Source organism: Chrysochloris asiatica, unplaced genomic scaffold (assembly GCF_000296735.1).
Source record: "Chrysochloris asiatica unplaced genomic scaffold, ChrAsi1.0 scaffold00019, whole genome shotgun sequence".
Taxonomy (NCBI): Eukaryota; Metazoa; Chordata; class Mammalia; order Afrosoricida; family Chrysochloridae; genus Chrysochloris; species Chrysochloris asiatica.
In genome coordinates, this window is record NW_006408537.1 from 7020257 (window position 1) to 7042972 (window position 22716).

General features: G+C 36.5%; 1 protein-coding gene across 3 annotated transcripts in view; it reads right to left on the bottom strand.

The window, feature by feature from the left end:
* HMGCLL1 (3-hydroxymethyl-3-methylglutaryl-CoA lyase-like 1) overlaps window positions 1-22716 on the bottom strand; it is a 212849-nt gene that overhangs the window by 93673 nt on the left and 96460 nt on the right. Inside the window, exons 4-5 of one of the 3 annotated variants that reach the window (XM_006835728.1) lie at window positions 17545-17640; window positions 15120-15268 (exon numbers count right to left, since the gene is read on the bottom strand). The exons of 1 other annotated variant lie outside the window; for it this stretch is intronic. In XM_006835728.1, the coding sequence (XP_006835791.1) occupies window positions 15120-15268; window positions 17545-17640 (245 nt within the window). The remainder of the gene's footprint in view (window positions 1-15119; window positions 15269-17544; window positions 17641-22716) is intronic. One more of the 3 variants, XM_006835729.1, reaches the window with a different exon arrangement.

Here is a 22716-nt window from a genome sequence, read left to right on the forward strand (position 1 = left end):
AGCTATTATTTTAAAAATCATTGTATTTATGTGTTTGTATTACTAGACCCTTATAATCCTGCTCTTATAATTATACAGATGACTCTTGGATCAACTCCTAACCTTTTCATACACATTACAAATTAATTGTTTGACAAGCATATTCATGTGGCATTTTAAGCTCAATATGTCTGAAACAGTGCTCATCATTTTTTCTTTTGCACAAGCTCGTCTCCCTGAGTCTTTTTCTTCTTTTTTATAATGGTATAGACGTTCTAAGAGTCAATCCTGCTGAAACACTGGAAGGCCACTTTGAGATCTTTCTTATTCAATAACCAAGCATGTCTGATTCTTCCATACAGTCCAAGTTTTTAGAGAAGATGACGAGTCTTCTTGCTAAGGCAGCTGTACATTTCTCCTAACAGCTCTCCATACCTCTACTCAACACCACTCAATTTTACTGTAATTTCTGATGTCAAAATGTAGCAATCATCCTAGAGCTTTGATTTGATTACATTATTTTCTAGTTTTAAAATTCTTCATGGTTTGCCATTGTATACATAATAAACATGATTTTAAAGTTTTATAAATGATGAAACTTCCGGTCTAACTTCCTACCACTCTTCTGTTAACCAGTTGCCATTGAGTAAACTCCAACTCATGGTAACTCCATCAACTGAAATGATTTTTCAGAAGTAATCATCAGCCCTTTCTTCGGAGGTGCCTCTGAGTAGACTTGAATTGCTATCTTTTCTTAGCAGTTAAGCATTTTCACAATTTAAAGATTCTTTGTCCACTATTGTTGTCAAGTGTCATCAAGTAGGTTTCGACTTTAGCGACCCTATATAGTGTTTCTGAGAAGCGAATGGTGGGTTTGAACTGCCTATCTTGCAATTCAAACTGACCTTGTGGTCCAGTGCTTATCCTATAGTTCTATGCCAGGACTCCTTTTTTTCCACTACACAATTTCAAAAACCCCATATTCCAATAAAAAAAACTTCTGTTACTGAAACGTGTCTAGAAATCTCTCTTCACTATGCTTTTGTTGCTTGTAGTTCTGCCTAAAAATGCAATTATTTCTAATAATGTTTTCACATAATGACTTAATTTTTTTGACACTTTCTCCAAATCACCCCAAAGAATTTAATATAATTATATTTAAACTTGAATCTGTATTCTCTTAATGTACTTACCCTTCAAAAATAGAATAATTCCTGTGCCTAATTTATTTTCCCAGTCTGTAGGAAACTCTTTGAAGTTACGGCTGCGTTCTCATTCTCAAATTCCACATAATATCACAAGACATTGCATTACATAAAACAAATACCTAATATTTATACGATGAATTAATGGATTAGTTACAATATTACATTCTCTTTTGAATAATTTTCTATGAAATTTAAAATCTTTAAAATAATATACAGCTGTTGTTGTTGTTGTGTACTGCCGAGTCAGTTGTGATTCATAGCCACTCTATATAGGGTTTTCCAGTATGGTACCTTGAATTTCCTTAATATGGCTTGTCTCTCTAACGTCTTCTAAATTCCCACCAAGTGACTGGGTGAGGCCATGCAAATAAGATCAGGGCCCTTAAGGCTGGGATTGGTTAGTTTTGTTATCCAGGTAAGTTTAAAAAGAACCATCTTAGAAGCATGACCAGATGATCCCAGGGCAATGAAGAAGGAAGACCTGAGTGGAGCACGAGATTCCTACTTAGAAAAGAGACTGACAGCAGTGGTAATGGCATGGAAAGACGGAGCAGTTGCAGGTATTAGTCTCATGAGTGTCTATGGATAGGAGATTGCCTTGTAGAATGTGCCTTTTAGGCATTGATAGACTAGCTAAAAGAGCTTTGCAATACTTACCCAAGAAGGGCAGAGGCCAAGGGGCCACAAGGCTGAAAAGCTGAAGACAAGAATGAGGCATGTCTGCAGTATGGCAGCAAGAGGTGTTTCTGTTCGGAAAACTGCTGCATCCTGAATGGTATCCTGCTCACTTCCCTAAGAAACCCCATAATCCTGAGTATTATTATGATTTGTGTGGCCTTGCAATGGATTATTGAACTGAGATGTGAAGCAGCGAGTACTGTGGGAGGGATGGTTGGTTTCAGATAAGGGTACACAAGGTTTTAGGGAGGGGCGTATCTGACCTCCACTTCATAGGAATCAGCCTTTTTGAGTTTGATTCTCTTTCACCCTTTTAAATCTAGGGGAAGTCAGAAGTGACTTCCACATGGTTTTTGCACTGGTACTACAAATCTTTGGAGGAGCAGGAAACCTCATCCTTCTCCTACAGAGTGACTTATCTATACCCCAGGACTCCTGATGTACAGCTAGAGTCAGGTTATTTATGTTCTAAATCCTATAGCCAGAAATGGCAGCATACATTTGAGAAACCAGAGGTTGGAATCCATTTTCTAAACATTATTTAGGATGAAAAGTTAATGAAGGAATCGCCAGCAATATTGAAGTTCATTTTGCTAAAATCAACAAAAAGAACCATGTACTATATCCTATAGATAGATATGTGAATTGTTTATCTATGCTCTTCGAAGCCAGTTATCATTCCTATGAAAAACAGGCTTGAGATATTCAAGTCATTAGCAGTCTCTTCTAATAAACCAGAGTCATGATAAAGCTTCTAACACATCAAAGCCTTCCCACCACCATCCTGGGTTTCCCAGTCTCCCTATAAAAATGGAACAGAAAGGGAAAGTAAAAGTGTTGTGTAGAAGTCATTAACACAGGATGGACAGTTAACTACTGCTTATTCTTATAAGAAAAAAAACAATGTCAGGAATACTGAAATGGTGGTGTGCCATGTTCATTACAGTAAGTAACATATTTAAATATAGGATCTGATTTGATGTACTTTTGTAGAATACGCCAACCCATAAGCAATACAAGATGGCAGTCATTTTTTAATAAGTCAATCAAAATTGATTTTTTAGATCCTAGAATGTATTTAATCACTGCTGATGATATGAAAATAAACATTGCTTTTTGATCTCAAGAAACAATGCTGCTCAGATTCACTCTACAATGCCTGGCTGCCTTTTATTCTCATAAAACTACTATTGTTGTTGTTGTTATGTGTCATGGAGTCAGTTCTGACTCATAATGACCCTGTACAGAGTTTCTGAGGCTATAAATCTTTACAGTAACAGAAAGCCTCATCTTTCTCCTATGGAACAGCTGGTAGTTTCAAACTGCTGGCCGTGAGATTAGCAGCTCGATTCGTAATCACTACGCTACCAGAGCTTCTTTGTAACTAGCAAGTTCTTTATGTGCAAAGTTTAAAATATACTTTTCATGTAATAATGATAAACCTGAGTACTGGTGTGACACTGGAGGATAAGCATTGAATTACTAACTGCAAGGTCAGTGATTCAAACCCACTAGTCATTCCTCAGAAAGCCTATACATGGTCTCTGTGAGTCGGAATCGAATTGACAACATTATGAATCGGGCTGTGAACCTTAAGGTCAGCGGTTCGAAACTACCAGCCACTCCACGGGAGAAAGATGAGGCTTTCTACTCCCGTAAAGATTTACACCCTCGGAAACCCTGTACAGGGTCACTATGGGTCGGAACCGACTCGACGGCACTTAACAACAACAACAACAACAACAAGAGATATATATCTGGCTTAACATACTAACATTATTCCTATATATATATGCATGTGAGGCAGCAGAGAAATTGTCTTATAAACATAATAAGAAAATCTGTCAGAGAAATAAAGTTGCAAAATTTTTACAAGGCAAAATAGAAAATGTCGTCCAAATTTGTCTTATTTACACTAAATTTATGCTTTGAAGGTTTGTCTAAAACACACCTTGTCACCAATAAGTCACCTAATCAATCTGTTTGGTTACTGATGAAATTAAAAACTAAGTCGTGTATTCAGGCTGGGATATATTAAAGCTGGTTGAAATAAAATTTCTTAAGTAACTTCAGCAGTACATTCTTGGAGAAGGTAGTACATAAAACAATTAATAATATGCTGTGCTAGAGAGCTGCCTAAAATCCTGTTATCTGTACAATGAACACATTTTATAAATAGCAAACACAAGTAAATGTATAGAACACAAGTAAATTGCTGAACAAGGCTAAGAACGAAATCTGTCGTCCAACTAGAAGAGTATGCACTGTCTGAATCAATGGCGATATGAAATCCCCACTTGAAATGCAAACTTAGGTCCAGGGAAGTATGTCAAACTAGATATAGACGGGGTCCTGGTGTGACGCTGGACAGCTAAACAAAAGCCTGGTTGTTGTTGTTAGGTGCCTTAGGAAACCCTATAGAGGATCACTACAAGTTGGAACAGAATTCACAACACTTACTTAATAAGAACAAGAAACTGGTTACAAATTAGTTTCTAAATAAGTATTACTTAGATCTTATTTCTGTTCACCCCCTTTGAAACATGTTATGGGTTGCACTGCTATCCTAGTACCAATATACAAAAATGGAATCCTAGTGTGGCACTGTGGGTTAATGCGACAAACTGAAAAGTTGTTTGAACTGTAAGGTCAGTGGTTCAAGCTCACTAGCTGCTCCTTGGAAACCCTATACAGGGTTGCTGTGGGTTGGAACCAACTCAACAGCATGTAACAAAAGCAACAACATATACAAGAATGAGTCAAAAATTATCTGCACTCCATTTATATTAAAATGTCCATCCATGTCCACAGCTGATAGCAACATTGAGCATGCCCATAAAATGATTCTGTTGAATAGACGAGTGACAGTAGATTATGTGGCAAATCATTTGCATATCAGCCATGGCTCTGCCTATGAGATAATCTACAACAGACTTTGGATTCAAAGTTTGTGTAAGATGGGTACCAAAGCAAGTCATGAAAGAGCGTAAAGAGAAGTGGTTGGGACATCTGCAAACAAAATTTGGACCCATACTGGAAGGAAGGTAAAAGTTACTTTAAAAGGCAGAGTATGAGATGAAAACATTCTCAATTGCTAACCAAGAAAAAGTTCAGAAGTCAATCATTAGCTGGAAAATTGATGCTTAAAGCTTTTTGTGATTCTCAACGGCCAGTACTGGAACATTTTCAGGAAAATTGTTCAACAATCAACAGTGTTCCTTACAGTGAGATGCTCACTGAAGAGCTGAAGCCTAAATTTTGGATTAAATGCAGAGAAATGTTATCCAAGGGCTTTGTGATCTTGCATGATGATGCACGTCCTCACACTTCTGCCCACACTGTTGACACTGCAAAAACATTGTTGGAGGTGATAAAGCATCCTGATCTTGCTGCATCAGACTTTTACCTGTTTGTTCCCCTGAAAGTAGTCCTTCAAGGACCAAGATTCATCTCTGATGAAGAAGTGAAGACAGCAATGCATTTGTAGCTCATAGCTCAACCTAAAACATTTTTAAATAAAGGAATATGAAAACTTGTTGACAGATGGACAAAGTGTAATGAAAAGCAAGGAGATTACGTCAAAACATTTTAGAAAAGTTTCAATAAAAACTTTTCTAAAAGTTGATTAAAATAAATTCTACAGCCAGAGTGTGGTTAATTTTTGACTCTCCCTTCTATGTAAATATGATCATTTGGAAATAGTTTTGTTATGTTAACTAGACCCTGCAAGTTAGGATGTGTTCTAAATCTAATTACTTCTGAGTTTTAAAATGAGAATGAACAGAAACACACATGGGCAAAGATGAATACCATGGGAGGATTATCTACTTGCCAGGGAACCAAGGAACACCAAGAGCTATCACAATGAAACAGTCAATAGGCCAGGATGTTGATTTGCTCTTTTAGCCTCCAAATCTGTTGTAAAATAAATTTTTGTTCTCTAATGCTACCTGCTGGTAATATTTGTGCTGTAGCAGCACGAGGTAACCTAAGAAACTATATATGCTTTTCTGCTTTATTTGCATTTCCACTTTATCAACTGTCTTATTTGAACTTTATGCTTTTGCTTTCTAAAATGATGTATTTGGGTCAAATACTCAACTAATTGACCTTTTTCCTACTTATATATCATATCCTTATAGTAATCTAAAAGGATATTGTTGTTGTTGTTGTTATGTGCCGTGGAGTCGGTTCCAACTCATAGCGACCCTGTACAGGGTTTCCGAGGCTGGAAATCTTTATGGGAGCAGAAAGCCTCATCTTTCTCCCGCGGAACAGCTGGTAGTTTCGAACTGCTGACCTTGCGGCTCGCAGCCCGATTCGTACCCACTACACTACCAGAGATATTAGCCCAACCCATATTTGTAAATTCTCCATGGAGGCAATCCATATTGGGCTCTGCATAGAAGACTTCCCTCTACTGCCAACTACACCCAACTCAATTTCTACATCAGGTCCCAAAGATCTAGTCCAGACATCTCAGATAATGTTTGTGGTATACCGCATACTCAAGTATCATGTTTGGTCTTCAGAAGAGACTAGTGACATGATCTTTCCTTTTGAAAAGTGCGATTAAATACAGAATATTCTTCTTGGATTCCCCAAATTAAATCAGTGTAGCTAAAGAGACCTTTCTTCAGAGCTGCATATTTCCTGATTTTTAGCCAGATTCTAATTTTTAATGATATCGTTAAATTTTAGAGACCTGAAAATTAACAGCATTAGGCTATCTGCTTTCCTATGTTCAATAAACAAATATCTCACTACAGCGTTCTTATATGTTACAGTTCCTATATGCATACTTCAATGTTGTTGTTATTGTCAAGGGCCTTAGAGTCATCTCTGACTCATAGCTACCTAGTATAGGGTTTCTAAGGAGCAGCTGCTGCATTTGAACTGCTGAACTTGTGGTCCAGTTCTGATTCTACAGCCTCTCAGCAAGTTGGCTCCTCAGATTGGCCTCTTCCATTTGGACAAGTTAAAATGCTCTTGAGATTGACTAATAATTGCCTGGCGACACCCCACTCTACCAGTATGTCTCTTGTCTGAAGACACTCAGCTATCCTGATCCATGGATTGGCAAACTTAGAAACAAGTGTCTGAAGGTACCCCAATCTATCATAAAGCCATTTGCCTCAAGACACTCAGCTCTTTTCACTCTGCTGGCCAATTGCATCAACCTTTTTTCATAAGTCAGGACTGCCACTATGTCATTTAATGCTAGTCTCCTGGTTCTGCTTCCAATGACCATTGTTTTGATGCTGTTTCTTACCATCCTGTGCCACCTATAGTGTTATAGGTTTGTCTGCTAAATCTAAAAGGTTGTCAGCACATGGACCTAGGGTCTAAATAATGCCCTTTGCTCCCATATTTTCTTCTTTGGTGGTAGTGATGTCCCCTCTCTGCTTTAAAGTGGACTCTCTTTTAAGCCTAGTGGGATGGCAAAATTAACCAGTCTCCGTCACTAGGGTTCCACACACCTCATTTGCTTACAATGGTGTAATGTACCAGATTTGCATCATTAGCAAGCTATCTAATCCCCTCGGTGGGTCACAAGTACCTCATTTACATAGTCACTCCCTATCATTCTACTAGTTGTACTGTGGTGGCTTGTGTGATGCTAGAAACTATGTCACTGGTATTTCAAATACCAACAGATCACCAATGGTGGACAAGTTTCAGTGAAGCTTCCAGACTAAGAAAGACTAGGAGGAAGGAGACGAGGAGTACTTCTGAATATTTAGTCAATGAATCACAAAGAAACATTTTCAGATATAGTATCAGAAGATGCAAACATGAATAGTAACAGAATATTGTCAGATAGAGTGCTGAAAGATACTCAAAATAAGACTTCATTTTACTTGGATCCACAACCAACATTCAAGGAAGCAGCAGTTATGAAATCAAAATACATATTGCATTAGGCATCCCTGCTGCACAAGGCCTCTTATAAGTGTTAAAGAGCTAAGACGTCAGTTTGAGGACTAAGGTTTTCCTGACCCATACCATGATATTTTCAATAACCTCATATGTATGTGAATTTAGATAAGGAAAACTGTAGAAGAATCAATGAATTTGAATTATGGTTTTGAGGAAGACTATTAAAAGAAGAAAAAACAAATCTGTGTTAGGAGAAGTACAGCCAAAACGTTCCTTAAAAGCCAGGGTGATAAGACTTCATCTCTCCTACTGCAGACATGTTATCAGGAGGGACCAGTTCCCGGAGAAGAACATCATGCATGGAAAAGTGGAAGGCCAGCCCAAAAGAGGAAGAAGTCCAATGAGATGGATTGACACAGTGACAACAGCAGTGAGTTAAAATGTAACAACAATTGTGAGGACGACCAACGACTGGGGAAAGTTTTGTTGTGTTGTGCATAGGGTAGCTTTGAGTCAGAAGTGAATCAACAGCACCTGACAACAACAAATCCTATCATTTGTGCGAGTTGCAAGGCTATGGATAAACAAGCCATATAAAAGCAATCTATCACATTACTCCAAGTCATTCAAATTTTCCAGCTTCCAGCTACTTCATCTGTAGACTGGACTGATGCCTCCAGAGTGAGAGGAGCAGACTACTTCTAAATGAGATGACTGCTAAAAAGATGATTCCAGAAATTAGTGAAGTTGGGAAATCCAGCATAACACAGTTCTCCTCTGAGCCAATGCAGAGAAGTCCTATTTTTAGAGGACCTGCTTACCCTTGTTTAGTCTAGATGTCTAAAGCTTTTTGAATGGGGCCCTTCTTCTCCCTCCATCGTTCTCTTATTTTAATGTAATAAACCACTGACCGTGTTGACTAACACTTTGAGAAAACCTGGGTAGATACTTTCTAAGGCAAAGTTCAGAGTTTGGCTCAACTCATTCTCTATATTTTCTCTTGAATACGTTTACGATTCACTGTCGAAGTAATTAATGAGTGTGCAACATGGTGTCTTATTTCTATTGAATTATCAAGGAAAAAAAACATACATTTACGTACCTCTTCAGTATTTTTGAACTTTGTCAGAGCACTTCCCTTATATATCTTTTATGCTTTTATTTCAAATATGTTGTTGTTGTTAAGTGCCGATATGAGCAGTGTTATTTAAATAAAAATAGTTCGCAAGTGCTGTTTGTAAATTTGTGGTTATTTCAAATGTTCCACTGAAAAATAGAAAAGTTTGCCTCACCAATGACAGACTTCTAATATCCAATCCATTTTTTATTATGCACAAATCTTTTTTCATATTTAAACTTCTTAAGTTAACTTGCTGGATACTTGTTCTACTTTGGTATTGCATAAAATATATGCTATGAGAAAAAGCATGTTGAGAAGTGCCATAGAGTCAGTTCCAACCCATAGCGACCCTGTATAGGGTTTCTGAGGAGAAGCTGGTGAGCTTGAACTGCCGACCTTGCAGTTCAAACAGCGTTGCAATCTGGCTCATTAACCCACAGCACCACACCTGGACTAGTTATAAGTGCCTATATATACTAAGAACATATACCATTCAACCAAAATGGTATTGAATTCATTTGTATTGAATTCATTGCACACCTTTGTAACACCATTTAGTTATGGCAATTATTTATATGAATTACATTACATGTGTTGCCCAGATACGAAAGAATACAGCAGAAAAAACAATCTATCTTAAAAGAGTATTTTTGCTAATTTCATGTGAAATGACAAAGGATATTCTTTCCTTCAGAGTTCTATGTGAAGGCTATTTAAATGACTAAACAAACACAACTTACACATATTACCTATTGTTGTTGTTGTTGTTGTTAAGTGCCGTTGAGTCGGTTCCGACCCATAGCGGCCCTGTACAGGGTTTCCGAGGGTGTAAATCTTTACGGGAGTAGAAAGCCTCATCTTTCTCCCACGGAGCAGCTGGTAGTTTCGAACTGCTGACCTTAAGGTTCGCAGCCCGATTCGTAACCACTACGCTACCTATTGTTGGGTATATGCTATTCCTACTCCTGGTATTGCTAGAATAACAAGAAGGTTTAAAAAAGTATGACCCTTCAAAGAAACCATATGAATGGGAGGAGAATAGCTTTAACAGAGATCTCATTTTTATAGTATTAGGGATCATATTTTGGTAAATGATGGAGTCAAGTGCTCTTCTAGGCCAACGTGCATGCCTCAGTTTAGCAATACAACTCAGAACAGAAAGAAAGTAAGTAGCTGCCCACTTTTAAGGAGATGGTGCCATATGTGCAAATGGGTTGCATAGGGGCAAATAATCAACATAAACTAGTTGTTATTTCTGTCATGAAAAACACTGCCTGCTAGTCGCTATATTAAAAATTGGAGCCTTAAATAAGAGAGTTCATTATTTCACTTAATAGGACTGCTATTCCTTTTAGGGTCGGGACAGCACCCATAATAACATTCTGCATGAAAGAGCGAAGTTAGGAAACACAAAGTCAGTGCGACATGACCTAGACGGTTAGCTCACTCAGCAATCAGGTTGAAAGAACTTAAATATATAGGTTGAGTTATAAATCATGTTTCAAAATGAAAGCCATACATTAAAGTGAAAAGTGACCTTTAGAAGAGGAAGAACGTGACCTTGCTTCATAGAATTCACAGTGATTACTATCTTAAAAGCTTCCAATAATACAGTTAGGCAACCATGCAACCATCTTTTTTGGGAAGGCTTTGAACTCAAATTGAATTTTCATTGATTTTGGCTAAGAAAAAAAGTAGGTGGTGAGGGTGATAGTAAATTAAGAAGTAAGTAAAATGTTCATTCTTATTTTATTTTCTCTCTATGAATCTCTGACTTCTAACTCACCCATTCATGCTATTGAGTCAGTTCAGACTCATAGAAATTCTGCATAGGGTTTCTGAGGCTGTAAATCTTTACGGGAGCACAAAGCCTCTTCTTTCTGTGGAGCAGCTGGAGGGTTTGAACTGCCAGCCGAGTGAGTGTTTATCCCATAACACCACCAAGGTTCCTAACATCTGCTAAGTACAAAGAAATATTTACCAAACTTTACAAAGAAGTTATGACTAAAATAAAGCAGATACTGTCTTTCTGTTTCTAAAAGTTGTCTATGACTGTCTAAATTAGTTTTATTACTTATTTGCCTTTTATTCTGGAGTCAGTTACTTTGCATATTCCCTTTTTTTCTGAGAATTTTTTTTAACCTTCTGGCGCTTTGGTTCACAGCTAAGCACTTTTGCATTTCATGTTTTTTTCTTTTAAAAAAAAATAGATGAGTAATTTGGAAAATATTAAAAAACACACTACTTTCAACCTTCAGTATGCCGAGACTTTCAGGTCAACTATGGGTCAAATGATTCTAGGCCTAAAGTTATAAACCATGACATAATTATGCAACAGAAGTTTTTGTGGTTTATGCATGGTTTATACCTGATTATCTTGTAAGCGTATTCATTTATAATTATTTTAACAACAAAATTAATAAGGTCACCTTACTGACACTTTTAAAATAAATAATCCTATGGAGTCCTGGTGTGGCTCTGCAGGCTAATGCACTATGAACCATAATGTCAGAGGTTCTAAACCACAAGCTGCTCCTCAGAAGTCTTATACAGGGTTCCCATGAGTCAGAACCAACTCAACAGTACTTGTTGTTGTTGTTGTTGTTAAGTGCCGTCGAGTCGGTTCCGACCCATAGCGACCCTGTACAGGGTTTCCGAGGGTGTAAATCTTTACGGGAGTAGAAAGCCTCATCTTTCTCCCGCGGAGCTGCTGGTAGTTTCGAACCGCTGACCTTAAGGTTCGCAGCCCAATTCGTAACCACTACGCTACCAGAGCTCCTCAACAGTACTTAACATCAACTAAAACAGTTCATGTCTTGAGGCATTTCAATTTTGAAAGGTTCATAAAAAACTGATAGTAATTTCTTTCAATAAATGCCACAGATAAGAGGTTAGAAAATAAACACATTGATCAGATGTTTTCATTTCCCTTTGCCTTATCTTTTCCAATGGAGAGAGATGTTAGAAAAATAACCTAGATTTTGTTTTCTCCATATGTCATGTGAATTACATATTAAAGAAATAAGTCCAAAATGCAGGCATTTCATAGTGTATATACAGCAATAGTTAACTGACTCTGTACTTTACATCATTGATTTGGCATGGTATCTTTCTAGCATATGTCCCAAATAATACGTAGAATATGGAGCATGTATGAAAAATGCACATGTATGTGTATGTGCGTGTGCTGGGGAGTGGGAGAAACAAATAATAGTTTTCATAACTTAATAAAAGCTACAATTTAAACTATATGAATATTCTCTATTTTTATAAAGATTTAAATAGTTTAAGGAGCTCTGGTAGCGTAGTGGTTACGAATCAGGCTGCGAACCTTAAGGTCAGCGGTTCAAAACTACCAGCCGCTCCGCGGGAGAAAGATGAGGCTTTCTACTCCCGTAAAGATTTACACCCTCGGAAACCCTGTACAGGGTCGCTATGGGTCGGACCCGACTCGATGGCACTTAACAACAACAACAAGTGTGCATTTATAAAATGTCTATTGCCTTATGCCCTTTAAGTCTGACAGCTGACAACATGAATTTTCTGAAAGATGATTAAGTACATACTGATGCAGCTGTTGATATAGTAAGATACGCTGACACATCTATTGCAGTTCCAAATAGTTGAGCGTGGATTTTTTCTTTTTTTTTTTTTATGTATACAAGTACCAGAGGCCTATGACTTATAATAATGGGTACCTCAAATTTAAATTGCCAGAAAAAATAATTAAAACTCTGTAAAGATGTAGGGGAGGAAGAGGATTATTTTCAAATGTACAAAATAAATAGTGAACTCACTTATTGAAAAACATAGCTCTAAAATGAAACATACTTTAGAAAATTCAAGAATTGTTTTCCAAACGAATACAATCTGCATGGGAAAAAATACATGTGTACGTTGTTGTTGTTAAGTGCCATTAAGGCAATTCCAACTTAAAGCAACCCTGTATAGGGTTTCCAAGGAACAGGTGGTGGGTTTGAACTGCCAAACTTGTGGTTAGCAGTCGGTTACTTATCCTACAGCGCCACATCAGGACTTCAGTGTATATCACATAACTCAGTAAGAATCCATCGTAGTTTAAAGATTTGTTTTTTCTGTGTGTCAATTCTTGTTAATTTTGTACCTATCCATTATAGCCTGCTGAACAAAGCCTGGAGAATTTTTAAGATGTAGCATGGTTAGTGAATTTTTAAAAATTGATTTGTTGTTGTTGAGTGCCGTCAAGTCGGTTCTGACCTTGCAGTTCAAACTGACCTTGCAGTCCAGCACATTATCCTGGGGCGCAACACTTAACAATAGAGACTAAAGGTAATTTAGATCTTCTATTAGATCTATTGGGAATTTCTGTGTGGGGAGGTGAAAACTGCTAATACATTCAACTGGTAACCCAGAAGTTAGAAGCTTGCCTTGAAACACCCAATGCTCTACTTCAAAAAACCAGTCACGGAAAACCCAAGAACACAATCTTACTCTGACAGATGTGGAGTCATTGTGAGTTAGAATTAACTCAAAGGAAACTAGTTTAGTTGATTAACAACAAAATACTGAATCTACTACCATCAAGTCAATTCCTCCTGAAGTGAGTCAGCTCTAACTCATAGCAACCCTGTATAGGATTTCCAAGGCTGTGAATATTTACAGAAGCAGGAAGCATCACCTTTCTTACACTATGAATTGGGGCCGAAAAGATGAAACACAACAACAATAATGCTTTATATAGAGAGATAAGATGATTACAGCCCTGGTGTGTGGCTGTAGGATAAAGTACTAGACTGCTAGCTAAAAAGTTGATGGTTCAAACCCACCAACCTTTTTTAGAATCCCTAAACAGGGTAGTAATGAATGAAACTGGCTCACCAGCACAACAAGAACAAAATGATTTTGTAAAAGAAGGAGATCTCTGGTGGTACAGTGGATAAGTGCTAGTCTCCTAAGGCACCTAGCTGGTCCAAGGGAGAAACACCCGGTGATCTGCTTATGTAAAAATTATAGGCTAGGTCAACACAGCATTAACGCCCATCAATAGAAGAGTGGAAAAACAAACTTCAGTACATACACATAGCGGAATACTATGCAATGTTGAAGTATGACGATTAATTTTATGAAGAAAAACACCTCATAAAACGGGTGAACCTGGAGGACATTATACTGAGTGAAATCAGTCTATCACAAAAAGGTCAAAACTATTGTTAAAACTCAAGCAAAGCTTTTCATACTAAAAGAAACATTCTTTTTTGGTTATCAGGGGAGGGTGGAAAGGGAGAGTAATTCACTGGCTAGAGGGTAGACTCGGAGTGATGGAGAAGGCAATATACAAGAAGAGGGAGGTTGGCAGAAAAATAATGAGGGCAGGTGAAGACACAGGGAGGTATGCAAGGGTTAAGGGGGATACAGGTAAATACTGATATGTCACACAACCAGTTTTTTGTGAGTAGATATATGAACACAGGCTAAAGGGGAATGGGAGAAGAGTAGGATATATAGACTTATATATTCCACAAATAAATAAGAGTTTGAAAGAGGATATTTGTACATGGGTAACCACAGGGAGGAAATGTTGACAGGGTGCTTTGAGGTCGCACAAAGAAGGCAGAATGTCAGGTTGTGAGGGGGAGACTGAATGGGTGAATTGATGGGTTGAACTTTCCAGTGCAGATCAAGGGCTTAATTTTATGTTTTACATTGTTGTTGTTATGTGCTGTGGAGTCAGTTCCGACTCATAATGACCCTATACAGGGTTTCTGCACCTGTAAATTTTTACAGGAGCAGAAAGCCTCATCTTCCTCCCTCAGAACAGCTGGTGGTTTTGAACTTCTGACCATGCTTTGCTGAAATTCTACATGAAATTTTCTTTGAAAAATTGTTATGCTTCTTAAAAACTACAACAGTGAAATCTACTAAAATAAACATTTAATAATTCCTTTCCAACAGCTACTATGAGTTTAGACCAATTTATCTGCTCACTCTAGGGCTGCATTTGGATCACTGAGTATTAATGAAATGGTTAATAATATCATGTACATGATAACGCCTCTTATCTCAATTGCATTATGCCTTTCTCAAGTTTGATAACTCTAACAATCATTAACTGATACTAACAAGATGTGACAATATAATGATGGCCCCAAACAAGTAAGATACCCTACGTATAGTATTATAACTGACTAAATAATGTCTAAATATTTCAGAAAGAGCTTTTAACAATACAATAGAAGCAAACAAAATAGAAAGAATCTGTGCGAATTCTTAAGTACCCTCTTGCTGGAACACCCATGTGTTTTGCAGACTTAACAACTTCCTCAAACTTCTCCATGCTTTCTTCGATTGAACAGTTAATATTTTTCTTACTAAAGGATTCGGAAGCAGCACCAAACACTGATATCTCAGTGGCTCCTGCAGCAACCTGAAAAATATAAAGGCAAAATCCAATCATTTTTAAACTGTAAATGGTATTTGTACTCTTTAACATCTGCCTTAGGATTTGAAATTAGATTCATTTCATCGTTTCACATACATACCTTTGAAATGTAAAATGTTTTATAACAGAATGATTCCACAAGTTGCAATACTCATAAATTTATGTGGCACAGAAAATACATTGATGCTGTTCCAATTTAATTTTGCCTTTCCTGAATTACATGTTAGCTTCATAAATACTTTAATCCTAATTATGTAAAACAAACAGATCTGTGTTGGAAGAAGTACAGCCAGAGTGCTCCTTGGAAGGCCAGATGGCCAAACTTTGCCTCTCATACTTCGGACATATTGTCAGGAAGGACGAGTCACTGGAGAAGGATATCATGTTTGGTAAGGTGGAGGGTCAGAGAAAAAAAGGAAAACCCCCAGAGAGAAGGACTGAAAAAGTGGCAGCATCAATGAGCTCAAGCGCGACAATTGTGACGTAGTGTTTCGTTCTGTTGCGCATAGGGTCACTGAGTAGGTACTGACTCTATGGCACCCAACAACAACAACATGTAAAACACTAGATACCACAATGCAGTCTCTTAAAATCTACGAAAAACACTATTTTAAAATCAATTATTGAAACATGGGATAGTATATTCTTTTTGTTTTTTTCTTCTCTTCCCATCATCTAACAAATACTGTTTTCAAATCTATCATTCAAATTTTGCCTGATATATTCTTACTATCTCTTAACCTAGTTCATATTGTTTCACACCTTGACTGTTATAGCCAAGCCATACTGTATCTCCCTCTCTAATCCCTTTGTCTGTCTTTAATTCCAAAATAGGAACCAAATCAACTTTCTCTTTTGTCCCTGTCATCAACTTTACTCCTTCCCCCAAGCTTCTCCAGTGGCCTTTTTTCCCACAATATCAGGCTTCTAAGTGTTTCAGCTGGAGTTTTAATATCCCCTGCTAATTTATCTCTAACACTGTGCCTATGTTCCCTGCGATCTCTGATGTTCTATTAATAAACTGAAAAAGCATGTTATTCTATCATCTTCTCTCCAACATTTAAACATATTGACTTTACTCATCTATTCCAAATAATATTTTAGTTCTCAAATCGAAAAGTATATCTATATATTATTCAACAGCTATGTGCCAGTACTATGTGTTAGTACTTTACATGTTGATTTCTAATCGACAAATAACCTTGTAAATCAAGTATTATGTCCATTGTAATGATGAGAAAACTGTGGCTTTTTAAAAGAGGTAGCACCAATTCTAGCACTGTGTGTTGAGCATAAGCCAATATTTGATCCATTTCATGGATTATTTTTCCTGAAGGGTCTTTCCAGGTGAAAATATTCCCTACTATGATGGTATTGGATGACAACAAAATTTACAACTTTTTAAAAATGCTTCTGTCTCTTTTTTTTTTCTAGAAGCAAATAAAATTATGTCAATTTGAACAAAAGAAAAAAATACAAATAGCTCTAACGAGATTTACTAACAAATGATATACCATCTAGCACTCCAGCATTTCAAATCAGGAATTGAAAACAACAGACAATTGATACAAGAAATTGTTACTGTAAAACATTTATAATAAAATCATGTAAGCATAGTACCCCAAGCCTTTTCTCAAAAGTGTATTCATATTTCTCTATGAGCAATCATTAAAGCTTTCGTACATATAAATCTCTGTGTAACAGAAAATTGGAAGAAACAAGGTAGAAGAGGTACGGGGAGATATCAGAGATGGATAAAATGTCAACGCCTAGCTTCGTATAGAATGAAAGAAACAACAACAAAAGCTGACAGGGATAAAGTTTACAGAAATAATTATCCAGTTCAATGATATTAATAATTACAGTACTGCAGTGAGAAATGTTTGTTGTTGTTAGGTGCCATCGAGTTGGTACCAACTCATAGTGACCTTATACATAGCAGAACGAAACACTGCCAGAAATGTTTAAGTATCTCTATTTCCTATTAAGCAGGAAAATCCACTTTAAAAAGAAATTTAATCAAAAAGGATACTTGTACTTTTATGTTTTCAATTTTGGAAGAATAAATGGAAAGATATATTTATGTGGAGTGCTTTTGTACCTGATAGTACCACAAGGTTACTCATCTTCATGTGCTAGTACACAAACTATAATATCTATGCAGGATAATAAGCCAGTGGCATTTAACATGCTTTCACTTTGTAAAGATCTTTAAAATAACAAAAGACATACTAATTTTATAAAAATTAGCACACACTTACAGCACGATGAAAACCCTGAAGATTAGGAGTAAGGACAGGATATCGAATGCCTGGATATTGATGAATGCCTTTCATCACTTCAGTGTGATCAGCCATCTGAAATGCATAATAGTTATTAATAAATATGTAACTGATCAGTTTATTAAACCTTCTTTTAGGTTTCCAATTATGTTAAAATTACACATGCACTTGTATTACAATGTTTGGAATAAAACTATGGCATTGTGTGTTAACATGCTGGACTGCAAAGTTGCTTTGAACTACGAGGTCGGCAGTTCAAGCTCACCAACCTCTCCTCAGAAACCTTACACAGGGTTGCTATGGATTGGAACAGACTTGATGCCACGTAACAAAAACAGCAACAACAATGTAGCTAAAGCAAAAGTAACTCTCATTGTCATAGAAACATCATAATTAGATCTGAGTTTAATTTATTCATGTAACAGGAATTCCAGACAGTCAAAAATGTGGAATTATACTGCCTTTAGTTGACGAGTCTTCATTCTCTTAGTTTAATTTCATATTCATTGAACAACCCTGAGATAGGGGAGAGTCTAGGCAATATATGATGATGTGCTTATTTTTTACATGAAAATGCTATGTCTAAATTGGAATACTAATAATTTAGTATATGAAATTTTATAGTTTTTAGAAAACTAGAAATTGAACACATCCATTAGAATAATTTAGCAAGGCTGAGATTCTAACATGTTATTTGGTCAGTATGATTTATTAGTTACTATGGGCTAATACGTCAGACTGCAAAGTCATTTGAACTGCAAGGTCAGTGGTTCAAGCTCACCAGCTGCTCCTTGGAAACCCTATACAGGGTTGCTATGGGTCAGAATCAACTCTACGGCACTTAACAACAACAACATAGTAGTAGTAATGAAAACAAATGAACACAATTAAATATACAACAGAAAAATGCAACCCATATATCGACTTTATTTTGTCAATATATTAAAAAAAACACCTTTGAATTAAAATGACATTTATGAGATTCCCAGAAAATCTAGAAATCAACTTCTTAAAGCAAAAATTCATAATCAAATCACATAGAACAATTTATACTGACATAACCATGAAGTTTATATATTTATGAATAATAAATTACAGCATGAGGAAACTGTACAAAGACTGAGCGGCAGCTGTTCTAGCAGAAAAGGGATATCTAATTGCTAGAAATCAGCAAAAGGTATGTGCTGTGGTTGTAGTGTTTCAACATAACTTATTCAATCTGTATGCCAAGTAAATTATCTGAGAAACTAGATTACATGAAAAAGAACATGGCATTAGATTTGGAGAAAGACTCATTAACAACCTACAGTATGCAAATGGCACATTCTTGCTGGAAGAGTAGAGAAGACTTGAAATACTTAATGATGAAGATCAAAACTAAAGCAGTCAGTATGGATTGCAACTCAATATAAAGAAAATGAAAATTCTCTCAACTAGGCCAATAAATAACATCAGGAAAAATTAAGAAAAGATTGAATTTGTCAAAAACTTCATTTTTGTTTAGATCCACAATCAATGCTCATGAAAACAGGAGTAAAAAAAATCAAAGGCCATAGTTCATTAGCCAAACCTGCCCCCAAAAGGACCTCTTTAAAGTGTTAAAGAGTAAAGATATCATTTTGAGGACTAACATGTGCCCGAAGCAAGATGTAGTATTTTCAATCACCTCATATGCATGTGGAAGTTGGACAATAAAGAAGAAAGATCACAGAAGAATGGATGCATTTGAATTATGAGGTTGGAGAAGAATATTGAAACTGTCATGAACTGCAAGAAGAACAAACATAGCTCTGAAGAAGTATGATCAGAATGTTCCTTAAAAGCAAGGGTGTCAATAGCATCATGGGGCTTTGCAACTACTTTGCTTGTTTGTTTTCATTTTGTTTACTGGATTTAAATTACTGGGAGAATGGTCCCCCCCTGAATTTTTTCTTTCTCTAGCAGATTTCCCCAGCACTCAATTAATTGGATATGTTGTTGTTGTTGTCAGGTGCCATCGAGTCAGAACCGACTCATAGCTACCCCACGCACAGCAGAACGAAACAATGTCTGATCCTGGGCCAACCTCACTACCGTTGCCACACTTGACGCCATCAATGATGTCACCTGGCTGATCCATCACGTTGGGGGTCTTCCTCTTTATCTCTGACCCTCCACCTTACCCAGCATGACATCCTTCTCCAGCGGCTGTTCTCTCCGGACAATGTGTCCAAAGTAGGAGAGACGAAGCCTAGCCATCTTGGCCTCCAAGGAGCACTCTGGTTGCAATTCTTCCAAAACAGATCTATTGGTTCTTTTGGCAGTCCATGGCACTTTCAGTATTCTCCTCCAACACCACAACTCAAAGGCATCAATTCTTCAACCATCTTCCTTATTCACTGTTCAGCTTTCGCATCCATATGAGGTTATTGAAAATACCACGGCTTGGGTCAGGAGCACCTTAGTCCTCAAGCTGACATCTCTGCTCTTCAATACTTTAAAAAGTTCCTGTGCAGCAGATTTGCCCAATGCAATACGTCGTCTGATCTCTTGACTGCTGCTTCCGCAAGTGTTGATAGTTGATCCAAGAAGAATGAAGTCTTTAACAACCACAATCTCTTCTCCATTGATAAGAATGCTGTTTATTGGTCCAGTGGTGAGGATTTTTGTTTTCTTTACATTGAGTTGTAATCCATATGTAAGGCTGTGCTCTTTGATCTTCATCAGTAAATATTTTAAGTCCTCTTCACTTTCAGCGATCAAGGTTGTATCATCTGCATATCTCAGGTTGTTAATAAGTCTTCCTCCAATCCTGACACCACGTTTTCCTTCATAGAACCCAGCTTCTCATATTATTTGCTATCATACATATTGAACAAGAATGGTGAAAGAACACAACCTTGTCACACACCATTCCCAATTTTAAAACATTCAGTGTTTTAAAATATAAAATATACAAATTAACCAACATACAGTCTCCCTTTATAAGTATTTATTCACTGTGTTTTTAGATGAATGTATGATGAGAAATTCCACATTAATAATTTTGGATTTTCTGATCACAAAAAATAAAGCAAAGGACCTCAAGAACCAGAACAGTTTGTCAACCAATTAGAATCTATTTATCTTCATTTGAATGTCTTCTAGAATATGTAAAAAGTATTAAATGTTGTTTCAAAGTATATCTTCCATGCTACACGTATAATAAGAACTTCTATAATTGTACATAAAGGAGCTCTGGTAGCGTAGTGGTTACGAATCGGGCTGCGAACTGGAAGGTCAGCAGTTCGAAACTACCAGCTGCTCCGCGGGAGAAAGATGAGGCGATCTGCTCCCGTAAAGATTTACAGCCTCGGAAACCCTATTCAGGGTCGCTATGGGTCGAAACCGACTCGACGGCACTTAACAACAACAACAACATAATTGTACATATTCCTTTGATGTATTTTCACCTCGAGATGATCAACTGTGTATTTGGCGAGTGACTATTAAATAAATCTGTAATCAGTTGGAATTTTTGGTTATAAATAAAATAGGAATTGTTTCCCAAAAAGAAAACATGTAAAGCAGTATTAAAATTTAAGCAAACAAGTGTTCTCTATATACTTTAATAAATAGTTGTTGTTTTTTTTTTTATTTTTTGCCAGTGGTACTAAATTGAAAAAACAAATAAATAAATAAAAGCAAGGATGTCAAGGCTTTGTCTCTCACACTTTGTACATTTTTGTCAGGAAGGATCTGTAAAAGGATATCACATGTGATAAAGTGGAGGGTCAGCAAAAAAGAGGAAGAATTCCACCAAGAATTGACACAGAGGCAGCAAAAATGTGCTTAAATATAACTCCAATTGTGAGGATGGCACAAGACCAGGCACTGTTTCATTATTCTGTGCATCGCTATAGAACTGACTATATGGCACCTAACAACAATAACAACAACCTAGAAAATGAACAGAGATAATAGTAACCAAATTTCTAAATCATAAAGGTTGCATGCTGACAATCACAGAAGATACCCTAAGGAAATTATGACAAATACACTAATCAAAAATTAAAAAATCAGTATGTTTTCATTTTCAAAAGTCATACATACTATATATAATGAAACCATCTAGAAATTAACAGTATTCTGTATTAATGTGGTCAATAAAGAAAAGTAATATAAAGAATTTGAGGAAATTGTGGTAGGATATAATTTTATTACAATAAATAAAATGGGTCAGACTTCTATTAATGATATAAAATCTATGCTTTATTTTATTTTGCTTTTGGAAGAGTTTATGTTATACTTCAATACTGATGTTATTTTAATGCCTTAAGTTGACTATTATTCAAATAATAACAGAACTAGTCCTTTACAGTTGCTTTGACATTTTAACAAAATCTTTCTACATCTGGTTTGATTTAGCATATTTTTAAGATTTTACTGTGACTTTCATTTCAGATCATAAAATAACCCCAGGATTTGGTTGATAGCATGCTTTTCCACCATCTGGCCACAGCCTTGGAAGAGTGATACCTGTGTCTACGTAGCCATCCAAACAGGCCACGCCATGGTTAATCGATTTCTTAGGCATTAACATTTTGATATGGAGTCAAATAACCACTATTTGTACAATACTATGCAAGAATTTTCAATATATGTAAAGGGTCGCATGAATTAGAATGTAATAAGCATATAATTTAACTTCATTTTCTGCTAAACATATCATAGTCATGTTAAGTTTATATAGTCAAATATTGTGAGACAGCAGAATATTTTCTCAGGTAATATTCTGTCACTTTCTGAATACTATAATTTTTCCCATTATACAAAAAAATTTTAGAGTTGAAAAATGATGGGACTTTTCCACAAATGTTTTGAAGTCCCCTCGTGTGTGTGTGCATTATTTGAAAGTGTTCTTGTACATGCTGAAATTTAATGTGAAGTTGTTGCTGTCTTTATCTCTACCTATTTTCCCTGAGTTGATTGGAATTTTAAGATAAATATCTATAGGAATGCAGTAATAAAACATGACAATAAATAACACACAGTGCATCAATAAAAGAAAAAAATGTCCATAATACAGTACATTAAAGATGGCACAGCTTCCAAAATCACAGCAACACAAAAGCCACCACAATACTACAAACTGGCAGACAAGTGGTAGAATAAAAAATAACAATGAATAAA